The sequence below is a fragment of the Vitis vinifera genome, chromosome 18, assembly GCF_030704535.1.
Source record: "Vitis vinifera cultivar Pinot Noir 40024 chromosome 18, ASM3070453v1".
Classification (NCBI taxonomy): domain Eukaryota; kingdom Viridiplantae; phylum Streptophyta; class Magnoliopsida; order Vitales; family Vitaceae; genus Vitis; species Vitis vinifera.
In genome coordinates, this window is record NC_081822.1 from 4,990,437 (window position 1) to 5,005,084 (window position 14,648).

Sequence of the window (14,648 nt, forward strand, 5' to 3'; positions counted from 1 at the left end):
GAGAGATTTAGATGTGAATGAAGGAATGAATCAACCCATTTATTGCTCAAGAAAATCCATTGAAAACAGTTTTGAAAACATTAAGAGAAGTGGATTTTCTTTGCAATCAAAAACCCCATCTTGGGAAAGCAAAAATGAGAAAATGAAGAACCCTTGGAGTGTGGCTGCTCTCACCCATTTTCTGCAGTCTCTCTACTTAGAAAATGAGATAAGATTGGTTTTTAAAGTGTAAAAAGAAACCCTTAATCTAATGGCTGAGATTTGATAAAAAAACATTAGTTGGATAGATCCACCCCTACACTTGGATCGATCCAGAAACAGAGAAATGAAATCCTTACACCAAAAACCATTTTTCCCAACTTTCTAACACATTTAAAGATTAAAAACCGGGTTGATTCACACTCAATCACTCCACACTCGACTACATACCTCGGCCTCTCAGCAAAGTCTTAGTCTTCAAAGTCAAGTAGTCCGAATAGGAATAAAAAAGCTGAGTTAAGGGACACTTAGAAATTTTGTCCGGAATTGCCAACCTAGCTAAACACTCACACAACTCATTTCTCATCTGCTAAACATTCTTAAACGTTCTTGTTAGCATTCAACAGGCATTCCAGCAGTGGGAGGTACACACCACTGTATGGGCCAGCGTAAAGCTGGATGTGGGATAGGCTATGGCAGATAGGAGGTTTATTTCAATTGATAGATACAGACAACCCCTGTGAATGTGACCCCTTTTGGTAGAGTCATGTATTTGCTGCGCACCTACCAAAGAAAATGTATGATATGGCCATGATTTGGACTTCGTACCAAATGATGCAGGACTATAATCCCATTGCACAATCCTCTGTTTCTTTTCATATCCCTTATAGGCGAGGAAAAGAATAGCAATACCTCCAGCAAGTGGGGAAAGATACCATTTACATTGCTTAAATGAGGGTTTAGTCTCTTATTCTTCCGTAATCTGATTAGTAAATCCAATAATTTTCAAACCGAATATAGAACCAATCTTATCATGTTGAATACAAATTGAAATGCATTGAAATGCTCACTGTCATGCCTGGTAAGAAATCTATGGATGAGAGGGACGTCTAGAATGGCTTGCAGGTTACTTTCAGATACAGAATTGGTCTCAAAATTTTGCAGAAAAAGAAAAAGAACTTTGGGATTTCAAAAAGAGAGACGAATGTAAAGGGACCTCTTGAGTGGACAAATTGGCTAGCAAATTTATGGTAGGAGGTGGAAGGTCAATAGACAATTGTGCCTTCATTAAACAACTTTGGATCCTTCGCCTGTCTTTAATACGCCCCTCTGGCAGGGCATTTTGGGAGGTCCATGATAAAAACATATTTGATTTGTCACAGAATTAGAGTCAAGTAAATCATAGAAGAGTGAGCACATACGAGAAAAATATTAGATTTGATATAGGCTCAGACAAGATTGCCCATTTTCATGGAGGAGAGGAAGCTTAGAAAGAAGAATTTCATAAGATGATTATTGCTAAAAAATGAAGAAAAAATCAAATGCATATCCGGGCTGAGAAGGCTAAAGCCTAAAATGAGCAACCTAAATCACAGAGTGCCTCTTCACTCCATCTCGAGGACCAGAGCAGGGCGGGGAGTGGTTGAAAAGCGAAAGAGACCACAAACCTTCTTTACTAGGCATACAAAACAAACACATCAAATCCCCCAACCAAACTCGAAAGAGAAATGATTCTTATTGGGATCAACCGAAACAAAGAAAAACAAGTACAGAATAATCAACCCCTTCTCCAATCCCCAGCATGGTCTCTTGTCCAAGGGTAATGTCGATGGACCCAACGTCTCCCTTGCTTCTCTTCTCTTTCTCTTTCTCTTCACACAAAAGTTAACAAATCTCTCTCTGTGCTTTCTTCTCTCCATGGTTCTTTAATGGCGATGAAGCATAGAAAGCTCTTCCCGACGCAAACCGCAACGAATCAGAGTGTGGACTGTCTAGATTTCTGTGACTCGACATGTCCTTACAACTGCTACATTTATCCAGACTCCTTGATTCCCCCCCCACCACCAGCATCCCCACGTCCACCAACTCTCTCCACCCTTGATCAGAATGATTCCCCCAACATCTCACCCTACGTGATCATCACAGTTGCCTTACTAGCGGGCTTCTTCCTTCTAGTCTGTTTCAACGCCATCATAGTCAAGTACTGTTGTGGTTGGAGAAGAAGAAATCGCTCTCCACCATCTGAATCAGACGGCAGAGACGAAGAGTTTCTTGATGAGAATCGAGGCCCGGCAATCGACCATCCCATCTGGTTTATCACCACCGCTGGTCTGCAACAAGCGATCATTAATTCAATTACCGTCTGCAAGTATAAAAGAGGTGAGGGCTTGATTGAAGGGACCGAGTGTTCGGTTTGTCTGAGTGAATTTCAGGAAGATGAAACTCTTCGGTTGCTACCCAAGTGTAACCATGCTTTTCACATCCCTTGTATAGATACATGGTTGAGCTCACACACCAATTGTCCCTTATGTCGTGCACGTATTATCTCTGACATTGTCAACCCTCCTCTGGAATCAAATGATCAAAATTCTCGTAGTTTGGGTCCAAATGAACAGACCCAGATGGAGAATTCTAGTAACGATACTGAATTGGATAACAATCTGGTGAGGAGTAGGGGGGTTTATGAAAGTACGGTTGGGAGAGGGGGTACAGGCGAATTACAGATTCTGGATGACGAAAGAACTTCAAAGGAGGGTGTGAACTCCAATGGGGATGTTGTTCTTGAGGTAAATGGCAATTCTGCTAATAATCATGTCGTGGATAGTGAGATACAACCAGTGAGGAGGTCTGTCTCTATGGATTCTTCTTCAGCTGCAACTATCTTTTTTGGTTTGGCTAAATTTCACGCAGATGAATCCAAAGGGAATTGGGTTGATGAGACTATGGATGGGCGAAAATTTGATTCAGGTAGCGTTCCAAAGAGGGATGTTGCATATACAAGCACCTTCAGACAGATGGGGAGTCCTTCCATTGCGCAGTGTTTGCATAAAGGCCCTATTTCAATGAAAAGGTCAAATTCATGCGGAGGGAGATTTTTCTTACCTAGACATAACCGGAGCACCAATGCAATTCTTCCTTTGTGAAGCTTTATCCTTATATGATAGTTTAGGGCTGGGTGAAATGCCTTCAATGCAGCAACGTCTCAGGCACTCTCTATAAGCCCGCGGGAGTCCCATGATTCTGTTCGTAGTTTGTAAAACCTGCGTATATAACAAAAGTCATAAGATGCTGAAATGTGTAGGAACATAAGAAAAAAGGCATGAACTTGGGAAGGAAGTTGATTTTGAAGAATAAAGGATGGTACGATGAACTCCAGTTTCCAGTTCTGGGGGAGAACTCAAATAAGTTTCTGGATCACAAAGAACGAAATGCAGGATTGGTGAATGCCTCGGAAAGAAAGGTATCAAATTTTGCACCCAAGAAGTCATCTATGTTTTTTTCTTATTAAATGTTATGCAAGGAATGTAAATACAGAGTTGATTCCTTTTCGCTCTCAATCCAGTGATCATGGAACTTTAGATATTGGTCTCTTGAGATATAAATCTCCAGTTCTAGTAATTGCTTTAGCTTTCATATCATGTACTGGTGGAAATGAAACTGGTTTGAAACATGAAAGTAAGATGTTTCTATTTCTTCAGATAGAGCTTGCCAAAATAAATCCTCGTACATAAGTGTGATACTCTCATAGTTCACTGTCAATATGCCGTGAAATAGACAAAGGAAGAGACCAATGACACCATACTTCACCAAAATGGGTTTACATTTTATTCTCAGCCATCACTTGCAATCCCCTCATTAAGATCAGCAGCCGCTAGAGAAGAGTGACGTTTGCTTCAATGGAATCCAGAATGGGGGCGGAGACAGGTTAGTTATATACATCATTCCATTGTGTCTACAAATTCATCTTTTCCCTATGGTTGAAGATCAGTGTGGAAACAGGAAACCCCCCATTTGCTTGGAAATTTTCATAAAATATCGTAGATGTGTCAACTACCAAACCCTCACCCAAATATTGTAGTGCAATTGGGTTTCTTGTTTTACCATCCAAGCAATCAATTATTTTGTTTGTAAACTATGTCTTCACAATTATTTTTTTCCAAGACATCTTTTCCATTACCGCTGCGCCACGGCTCCCCATGGCACTCATTTCTATACGAGCAACCTTATGAATTTTTTTCTAATCATATTCTCTTAACAAAAAACAAACACATGTTTATTAAAATACATGATATATTTTAGGCCTTTTTACTCGTGTGAATCGGATGGTTGGATGTTGATACAATTTCAATGAGCCCAACGCCTTAAAAGGCTTTACAGACGTGGGCCAGTTAGTGACAGCATACTCTCACGGTCTCGCCTGCGGCATTTGCGATAATCCATGTATACATCCCCTCTCCATGTCAAATCAATAAATTTACAAGTCTAGGCCCAGGGAAAGACTTGGATAATAAATCCAATCCAAAAATTTAACCCTTTTATTCAAAAAGGGTCCAGCCTGTTGAAAAGACCTCCGCCAGAATCTTCTGGTGTATTTTTTTTTTTTTTTCTTCCCATATTTCAATTTAATATTAGCAAAAGTAGCTGCCATAAATTATTAAATAACTCAGGGAAACTATTGGGTTAAAGTTGAATTTTTAGTTAGGTTGAGTTGGAACGAGAGGCCAACCCTTCAATTATGGCGGGACGGGTTAGAGAGGGCTGATGGGTTGGGTCAATAATTGCCGTCCGCAGGCCCAACTGAGTGGACAAAAGAGTTGGGCCAGTGTATGGGCCATGGATGGTTTAATCATTGTGTTTTGTCACGTGCTGCCAGTTTTGTTTTGTCGCAATTTACATGCTTCACATGCCGCACAGTTGAAATGGTGCATACCTAACATGTCTCGCTTGTGCCGATAACGCTTATGTTTGAAAAAAAGATTTATTCGTTGAATAAAAGATTATATATTTTATTTATTTTTTCTTCATATTTATTCACGGATTTCAATAAACTTTAATAAATGCATAACCACATGATAAAAATAACCCAACAAATCTAATTTCGTATCACATACCTAAATACATCGAGTGTTAATGTTGATATGATAGGTAGCTATATATTTATTACTAAGAAATTAGAGAATAACTCTCTTGGGAAAATTAGAAAAAAAAATGCTAAAAAATAATTTGGGAGTAAAACTTATTTTTAATTATTTGTTACTACTTTTTCTCTACTCTTTTCTAATTTCAAATGATCTCAATAAATAAATAAATAAAAGAAAAAAAAAAGAGTTGGACATACCCAATTGCCCCCACTAGTTTACCCTTCTTAATTTTTTTTTTAAAAGGTTATATACGGTTCTCAAAAAATTTAAAGGAATAATATAAAAAATTAAAAGAAAAGGTAAAAATAAATTTAAAATTATTTAATTATTTTTTATATATTACTTTAATTTTCTTTAATATAATTGATTTTCTTTATAGCCTACTCAAATATAAAATAATTATTTTTTTAATATTTTTTTATTTTCTTAATATTTTGTAAAATCAAACATAAGTATATTAGATAAAACAGGCTAAAGAAATGGGTGGCATGAATAATTTAGTCACCTAGAAAATAATATTCTCATGTCATAAGAAAAAAGGAATATAAATTTTTACAGTTAAGGTATTTTTTTGAGATTTATGAGAAAACCTCTCACATTTAATTAACAAGGAAAAAAAACTAGGACTTGAAAATCTATATCATCAATCTCGATTTACTTTCCTTTAAAAATAAAAAAATTAAAACACCTCAATTAACTTCCAATTTGCATGAAATTACATACAAAAGGTTGATTTTAAATATCAATCACGCATCTAATAAGCCCGTCCGAGTAGGTGGGGGTTAGATCCATGGCCATGGGGGAAGATGGTCAGACCCACGTATCCACTCTTTTTAATATGAGCTGAGCAAGTCATGGGATACATCAAGTCCCCCACCTACCTCTGTCACATGTCTAGGTTTGAACTGGATCAACAAACTAGGTATTAAAACCACTTATTTCTAATTACTAATTTAGTTTTCAATCAAACCACTTCGGTGGAAGATGATGGCGGCCGGCCCCTTCTTTAATCACACACAAAAATAAAAAATATATATATATATATCATTAAATATTAGTGGCATGAAATCTAAACAACTAACTAATTAATAATGGTATAAAAAGACAGGTTTTGAATAATTAAGGTTAAGGAAAAATTTTGTTTTAGAATATATACCACTAGAGGGAGCTAGTTCATATGGATTGTTATAAGTCATTATATTTTGTTATTGGGCGTGGATTTAATAAGACTCAAGTTGTGAGAGCCTGCTCATAACCCATTTGTTTTTTTTCCTTCACATGGGATGGGATGTATTGTAGACAAGTTCAATTTGTTAACTGCAAACTCTTAAAAGGATGTGACACTGAGAAGAACTGGCCACGGCATCTGATCTACTTTATATTTTCAACTAACCTCATCTATAAAACCGACCAAGGGAGAAAGAAATGTTTGGACTTTTTAAAATCAATTTTATATAAGATTTAAAAAAAACCACCCACACCCACACCCACACACCACCTATGCACTTCTCTCTAGGGTGGGCAAAAGAAATTATTTCTAATGTAAAAATTTATCATAAAATCAAATTTCTCTTTTATTTTTATTAATTTTTTCTCATTACTTGAGATGACTATAATACAGAATTCTCATTATGGTCTTACAAGCTGATACAAACTCTTCATAACTGTGTTGATAAGAATATAAAACAATTTCCGTCTTCTCAAATACATAATCATATAAATTCAAAAAACGTATCTTTTGTTTATAAGAAGTTATCATTCACTTAAATTAGTAGATAATATATGACGGTCTAATAAATATAAATATCACTAAATGTTCAATGAAATAATAATTAGAAAATTAGTGTACTTAATTTTACCTCTTAGAATAAAAATAGTTTAAATCAAATTCTCTTCATACTAATATTATTCTTGAATAAACCCAAGTTTGTTTGTTTTTTTTTTTTATTGAATTGAATTTAAAGCATCAGCAAGGTGCAATTATGGCTTATGCATGTAAATGTGATATTTTGATTGGAGGTAGCTAATCATATATTTTTTGGGCAATTTTAATTTCACAAGATGAGTCAACACCCACATTCACAAACGCATTATGGGAGTGGGAATTCAACCAAACAAAATAGGTAATAGTAATTTCCATTAAAATAAAATAAAAAAGGGTAACAAACAGGATAACATGCTGTACGTATTGACGTGGCAACATCATACCCTCTGTTGGGAGGGTATTTATATATTATTATAGTTTTCAAAATAAGAATGATTGGAACTGCAATCATTCACTGATGAAACTTTATGGCTCGCCCACCTGAGACTCCCACTTAGCCACCACCTGTGAGTCTGTGACCGTGCTTCCTCCCAACACGTGAAAGTATCTCCTCCCTCCTTTTTCCTTTCCTCTTCCACCCACTAAACAATATATATATATATTTGATAATCTCCTCCTCCTCAGGAGTTACTGTGTTGGTCACAGTAGCTCATCATCAAAATATGGGACCCCTAAAAGGCGTATGGACTATACATAAAATATTCATCCTTTTATTGCATTGTGAACATCAATGAATACAAGGCTTGGCTCTTCCGAAGGTGTTCATAGTCTTGGGGCCTCTTCTTTCACCTCCTATAGCTGGCTTTTGTAGCTCTCCTTTTTCCCTAAAGTGGGAACAAAAATCTAATGGATCTTTTAATTGTACAGGTGTGGTGTTTTTTTTTTAATTTTAATTTTAATGGGGTTGATTAACTCTGCGAATCATTCATGCATAGGTTAAAAATGTACTCACCCTTCAGTCAAACGTACATTCAAAGAGGCGCGCATCTTACTGGGAGTCATGGCCATCATCATTCAGCCACCCATGCATCTGCCATAAAACCTGGTCAATAGGACCCGATCATATTCAATTATTTGTTATGCAGGGCGTGGATGCGGTGGAATTATTATAAGATGGGATTAGGATAGAAATACGAGTGATGGAGATGTGACACCCTAGTAAGTAGTAAGAACCTTATAAAGTAAAGAGAAAACTCATTAATTAATTTTTCATAACTATACGTCCTAACAACAAAGAAAGGAGGATTTTTCTGAACATAAAGGGAAGAATGTGGGTATGTAGATTATAAAAATATATAGACGAGGGATGTGAGTTGACAATTTAAGTAACAAAGCAAATCTTTTGGAGTAAGGATCAAAATTTGGAGAAGGATTAACGTGCAAGCAGACCCATGGTTGACCTTTCTAGTGGGATGGGGTTTTCATCATTTTGAAACAAAAGACAATGAGTACTTCGTTATAGAATAGTTAAGTCCAGAAAGAAGCATGATTATGTACCATGCCAAGGCGGCATCCCATCCCATCCATCTCTTTTATCTTTCGTCCACCACCTACGATGCCAATTGCCAATTGCCAAATGCCAATTGATTGCATCTTTTCCTTACAACATGTATAATTGCGGAGAAGACAGGAAAAGAATCAACAACTCAGAGATGTTAGAGAATATCGATATATATTTGATATGAGAGGTATAATCATCAAAGCCTCTGTAGACCAAAAAGAAATGCCACTGATTTGGAAGCGCACTACTTCTGAAACCGGTGGTGCCCACAGATATCCTAGGGGTTGTGAAAAGCCAATTATTTTCAACCCCCAATGTTTCTCTTTTGTAACTTTGGTTTGCCTTCTTCAAGGAAAGAGGAAAACATTATTAGCAAGTAACATCTTGCATCTTCCCGGAAGGAGCCTGGTACTGTGACTGGGGAGCAGCTTGGGATAAGCCCGTTGATTACATGTCTACTTTCAGCTTCCTTGTTTTACTTGCATCCGCCCATCATGCTTTTTCATAAGATAAGGTCCATCCATCATGTGAATATATTGGACAAATCAATCATATGACTTGATCAGCCGACTCTACTTTACTAATTGCTCTACTGTTCAAAGAATATTAATGGATGGTTTTCTAGTTAATTTGATGATCACATCAAGTACTATACTACTTAGTAGCCCTGGTGGTTTTGAACATTGTCTCTTTATATATAGAGCCTTCTCTCCACTCCACTTTGTATATTTCCATGCTAGCTCTTATTATATATCTGCTTATGATTCATGCCTAATCTGGCACCGACCTGAAAATTATTTGAAATAACACGAATACAATATTCTGGCTCTTGTGATTTGATCAGTATATGTTCATATGGGCAACATGTGAACCCATAATCCCACACCAACCAAAAAATAGTTTGATACTTGAAGAGTATGAGTTGAATATCATATAGATGCTGAAATGATGTCTACAGTTTATATTTTTTTTCTTTTGAGGTTAGAGAGTCAATAACACATGAAATTCAGTTAAAATTTTTGTTTTATCAAACACTGTCAAAGAGCATGGGCAACGCAATACCCGTCTCTACAGGAGAAAATACCTTTGGAAAGAAAGACAATACATTAGTACCGGACAAAACATTTCAGTACACTAATATGACGGAAGATCAGAAAACTCAGTACTTGATCGGTGTGCCCTGTATAGCTAAAGAAACTAGGTTTTTCCCTATATAATCATATAAGCAAACTAACTTCAGCTGGCTCATATTCATCTGTACGTAATCCTTAGACTCTGGTCCTGAAGTTGAATGCCATTACTAATACTAGCGACACGTACTGGCTAGATGAGTAAAGGCATCATCACACCCTACTTCATTCTGAGTACTGTTTTTGAATGAAATCAAATGATACATCAGCCAAGTGAAATCCACAAATGAAGTGCACCTCCTTTACTGATCAATTCCATGGTAGAAAATAGATGTAACTGGCAGGTTTCAGCCATTGGAGGATTTCTTATCTGAAGTCTTTTAAAAAGAGAAAAATAAGCAATTTTTTTTTATTTGATTACAATGGTCTTCAATGATATTATCAAATTATTTGTTTACAAACTTTTTGGTTTCTTGCCAGAAAAGAAGGCATTTTCTCTGTATCATGTTTGGTTCAGAAAAATAGTATATAAAAAAAAACGATATACTGTAAAAAAAAATTATATATATAAAGAAAAAGATATAATTAAAATTAATAAAAATTTATATATTTTAACTTAATATTTATATAAAAAAAAATTACTCTTTATTTCTATTTTTTTCTCTCAAATTTTCCGAGAGCCAGGAAAGAGTCTTACTGGCCTTTTTAACACATTAAATGACAAATCCTAATTCCTATGATCCCCTGTTATTACTTTTTATTTTTAAAAAGAAGGTAAAAGATGAGACATTCACATCACTGAATCACAAAAAGAAAGAAAGCATTATAATTAACAATTCAGCACCTCCAAAATGGAGGTAGGATCACCTTTATCAACCAAAACATGAAGGAAAAAATAAAATGTCAGGGCTGGATCACCTCTATAACTTCCTATAAGGATGATGATGACAAAATATGAAGATTTGTGTGTTGGAATAAGCTGATACGCTACAGGTCAAAATAAACATTTTCAGGACTGCAAGAAAATAATATTGCACTAGAAAAATCCAACCAACCCGTCTCCCCATACAAGTCCTTTATATATATATAACACACTGTGCATGGTAGGATGGCTTAGTTTGGAGCTTTTGGCTACAAGAGCCATGTGGTCTGCAAACCTCGTGAATTGGATTCTCAATTCCGCGTACATGTGGAGCATGTTCCTCACGGGTTCTAGGCAGTACATGAGCTCCTTTCACCTTCAAACTATAGTCCATATCCAACAGGGGAACATGCACTAAAAATGGCAAATATGTTGCATACAGGCTTCTCTTCAAATACTTAGAAAACAAAAAGGTAAGATGAAAAGGAATCCATCCTCTCAGAGGCAGATTATAACTCCAATTACTGATGTCATTAGCTCAATTCAAAGCAGCAGCTTCTTGAATTCTTCTTAGCATCTGATTAACGGCTGCCGCGATTTCATCGACTGTAGTCAGCTGGCACTCCTCCTCAACCTGCCGGATGAAAACGGATACTATATATTAATTTGCTAGCCAAAAGAGGGGAGAGGACTGGAAGATATTAATGGAGAATAAGGGCCTAATTGACTGTATGAACTAACCTTCACACTGAGTGAATATAGCACCATTTGATCAAATGTAGTAACATTAAGGTGGAGAATGGTGAGGCTAAGACTCTGAAACCCGGCCACTATCTTCAAGAGCTGTTTAGTTTTTCTTTTAGAAAGTATCTTTATATTGGCGTGGCTCTCCACCATGGTGACTTCTATGTCGGCCACAGCCCACCGGTTGTCACCCATCATAGAGTCTTTGGTGCAGTGTGTTGCACGAGTTGAGTACTGCGGGAACGTGAAGAAATTGGAAAAGGGGGAAGAGACCGAATTGTTGGTTTGTTGCTTACTGCTCTTCTCGGCCTCCAGGGACTGCAGTAGCTGCTCCAGCTCCTTCACGAAATTAATGGCGCCTCCAATGATTGATGCTTGATCTCCCTGAAAAAGAAAATTTTCATAATTAGGGTATTTGCAGTGCGATGATCAACGTATATACTATAAATATACTTTTTTATTTTTCCTTTTTTTTTGTGAATTGAGAAGAAGACACCCTGTCCCAGGTAGGTGTTTGGCAATATGTCCGACATAGATACAAGGAGAATCAAGAATGGAATTGGTTGCTAGAGCCCAAAGTGATGGTACCCTTTGAGTGTAAGAAGGCGGCATCAAAGATCGGAGCACGGCGAGATACTCATTCATCTGTTTCCGGCGGTTGCGCTCCACTGCAATGTGGGTCATCCTTTGATTCTCCACTTCTTCTTTGTTCTTGCAGCTTTTGGTGCGTCGTCTCTTGCGCCGACCTGTTGTGGAAGTGGATGGAGGCTCTTCAGTCGGAGGGAACACGCCGGCAAGAGATTGATCGCCTGTGCATGCCTCGGGCGAAGAATTATGATCCCACTCCATCGCATTTTGCATCACCGAAGGAGATGAGGAGTCCCAATTTCCATGGGAGCCTGGCTCTGTGTTATTGCCGAGAATCCCAAGAAGAGCTTTATCTTCTTCTTGTAGATCAAAGTCATAGCTCCATCCGCCTCCCTTGCAGCCATAACTGAATGGATCTAATGTTGGGAAAACTACAGCTTCTAAGGCCATCTCTTTTTCTCTCTCTTACTGTCACTCAAACACACTTCCTCGTTGCTTCGCTCCCTTATTTCCTCAGTCAGTGTCTTGGCCGGAAGGCATAAGCTAGCTATAGGCCGGTAGCACACAAGCTCACACCAAAGAACTGAAGCACAACATTACCCAAAAGACCAAACAAACTCACCCTTTTCTCATCCCAATGAAGAAAGTTGAGAGCTTTTAAAGATGCTAATCAAGAGTAGCTACAGTATGTTGCACGTGAGATGGTAATATAGGCGACACTCGCTTCGATCTCATTGAGCTTCTCGTTTGGGGTGGTGACCTTTGTATATCTGTAATAGGCTATAGCCTAATAGGTCATTACTGAGAAGCAACAAATAAAACACTATTGAACGTTAGTGCCCTCAAGTAAGACTTGGGGCTTAAAGGTAAAACCTATAAACGAAGGCCACTAAGCCTTTGTCCAGAGAAAAAGGCTATCAGCCTGCTTTTTCCATCAACTGGGCACTACTCCTTATACAAGGACAGTCTTATCCCTTGTCAGAACCCCTTCTCATCCCACTTCTGTCCTCCAAGGTAAAAGGCCAATTCGTCTCACTATGCCTACCTCTGCGTTTGCGTTATTAAAAATAGGAGTGCCCTGATCCTTTTACGCTATACCTGTCATGCAATGTTATTCTTTCTTTTTCTAGTCTTTCTTGTTTTCTCTCATAGAATGAATTTATTATATTTATCTGAGCCTCTTTTTAATTTTGGTTAAAATTAAATAAAAGAAATGATTAATTAAATTTATTTGAAGTAAAATGAGAAGTTTCTGTTTTTTGTTTATACTTTAGTATGTTAGTGGACTAACAATTCAGAGGGTCTAGGGAAGGTCTGACTGTCTGAGAGAGAGAGAGAGAGAAGCAAACACAGCTTCACTGAGGCATCGGACATGTACAGGGATTCCATGTGACCACAGAAACAGAACCTCTCTGTAATAATCTACCATGAGGACTATTTGTCTTACTTCCTTTCCCAAGAGTCAAGACTACTGTCCTCTTCCTGTTCTTTAATTACTTTTGCATTTTAATATTAACCCATCTCAATAACATTCTCTAAGGTTTCTTGCTTTCTCTTTCTCGGTTTCTCCTTCTATGGAATATCATTTGCACCGTGGTACTTTGTTTTTTTATTAATTTTTGCAACTTCCTTTCAAGAACCTAGTAGCAACTTATAATCTTTTATTCAACAAGAATTTAAGTAGGACGGAAAATCCAAATCCCAACTGGCATCCTTTTGAATGTATCAGAAAAACTGTAGTTTAAGAGATTCGATGACCGATCAAGGCTTTAAGCAAATGCAACTTGGATGGTGTTATTTCTTTAATCCCGTTGTCTTCTTTCGTGAGTATTTTCTTCTCAAAGCACGGAACCCCGTTTCATATATTATAAGTTGTTAGGAAAAATGTTATAATCAAGTTCCTGTGTCGAGTGTCATGGTACGCTTATGTATCGTGTTGAACACTCTCGATGGCCCTACTTTGATACTCCGTTTGAATGCTCCGCCTTTTATAAATTGACAATGTAGTTTAATAGTTCCCTGAAGCCAACTTGCTCAATCATAGTTCATGTATGTTTATTTCATTTTCAAGCATATCGATGGAAAAAAATGTGGACCAATCGGAAGCAGTTGGCCACTGCTCAGTCCGGCCCTATTTCCTTAAAAGGGGTTTGGAGACGGATATTTTGGGTTCAATCCCTTTTTTTTTTGTCATAATCCGGTCCAAGGCATGGAGGGTTTAAGGGATCTAGATAGGGTTTTTTGTCGAGGGAGATGCAAACACCAGACCCGACCTTAACCTTCCATGTCTAAGATAGGACTTGTCTCTCATGGAATCAAGTTATAGCAATAGGGTCCTTAATTTCACAACTCATACCTAGCAAAACACCAAGACTAATCCAGATTTTATGAGGCTAATAATCTGTCTTTTTTCATGGCATGTGATCCCAGCGTAAACTACGGTTGAATAGATCAAAGACGCCGAACCCCCCATGTGGGCGCCATGTAATGGCTAGTCTGCCTATACGTAGATGTACTATGTGCTTCAAAACATGGATTTAAGAGTACATTTAGCTTATTCAATAGCTACAACCCTATTACGAAAACTGGGTTTGACTTGTTCAATAAGACATGGACTGGCCACCTCAATTTCTGGGAAGCTGATTTTTTAAGTTGCAATTTGGCATGGCGATGAGATGAGTATAGAGCCTGACAATTCCAATTGGTAGATGCCCTAAATTTATATACCTTATTAACCAAAAAAACTTACGATCACGTTTTGTCAATTATATAACAAATACCGAGAATGAAGATCAAATCAATAATAACACCAACCTCCATTCCAACTCCATCTAAGATTACTAGGGCGAACTTTGCTAGTCATATAAGCTGTCAGCCA

At 37.4% G+C, this 14,648-nt stretch overlaps 2 protein-coding genes across 2 annotated transcripts; one reads left to right on the forward strand and one right to left on the reverse strand.

The window, feature by feature from the left end:
* The first annotated feature begins 1,436 nt into the window (after positions 1–1,436).
* On the forward strand, positions 1,437–3,676 carry LOC100854240 (RING-H2 finger protein ATL54). Its single transcript, XM_003634369.4, has one exon. The coding sequence runs from the start codon at positions 1,908–1,910 to the stop codon at positions 3,120–3,122; it is 1,215 nt and encodes a 404-aa protein (XP_003634417.1). The 5' UTR covers positions 1,437–1,907; the 3' UTR covers positions 3,123–3,676.
* A 6,900-nt stretch (positions 3,677–10,576) lies between these two features.
* LOC100259155 (transcription factor bHLH96) lies at positions 10,577–12,582 on the reverse strand. Its single transcript, XM_002285697.5, has 3 exons — positions 11,771–12,582; positions 11,180–11,566; positions 10,577–11,072 (listed from the first exon to the last, which is right to left on the reverse strand). The coding sequence occupies exons 1-3, from the start codon at positions 12,218–12,220 to the stop codon at positions 10,977–10,979; spliced, it is 933 nt and encodes a 310-aa protein (XP_002285733.2). The 5' UTR covers positions 12,221–12,582; the 3' UTR covers positions 10,577–10,976.
* Between the last annotated feature and the right edge of the window lie 2,066 nt (positions 12,583–14,648).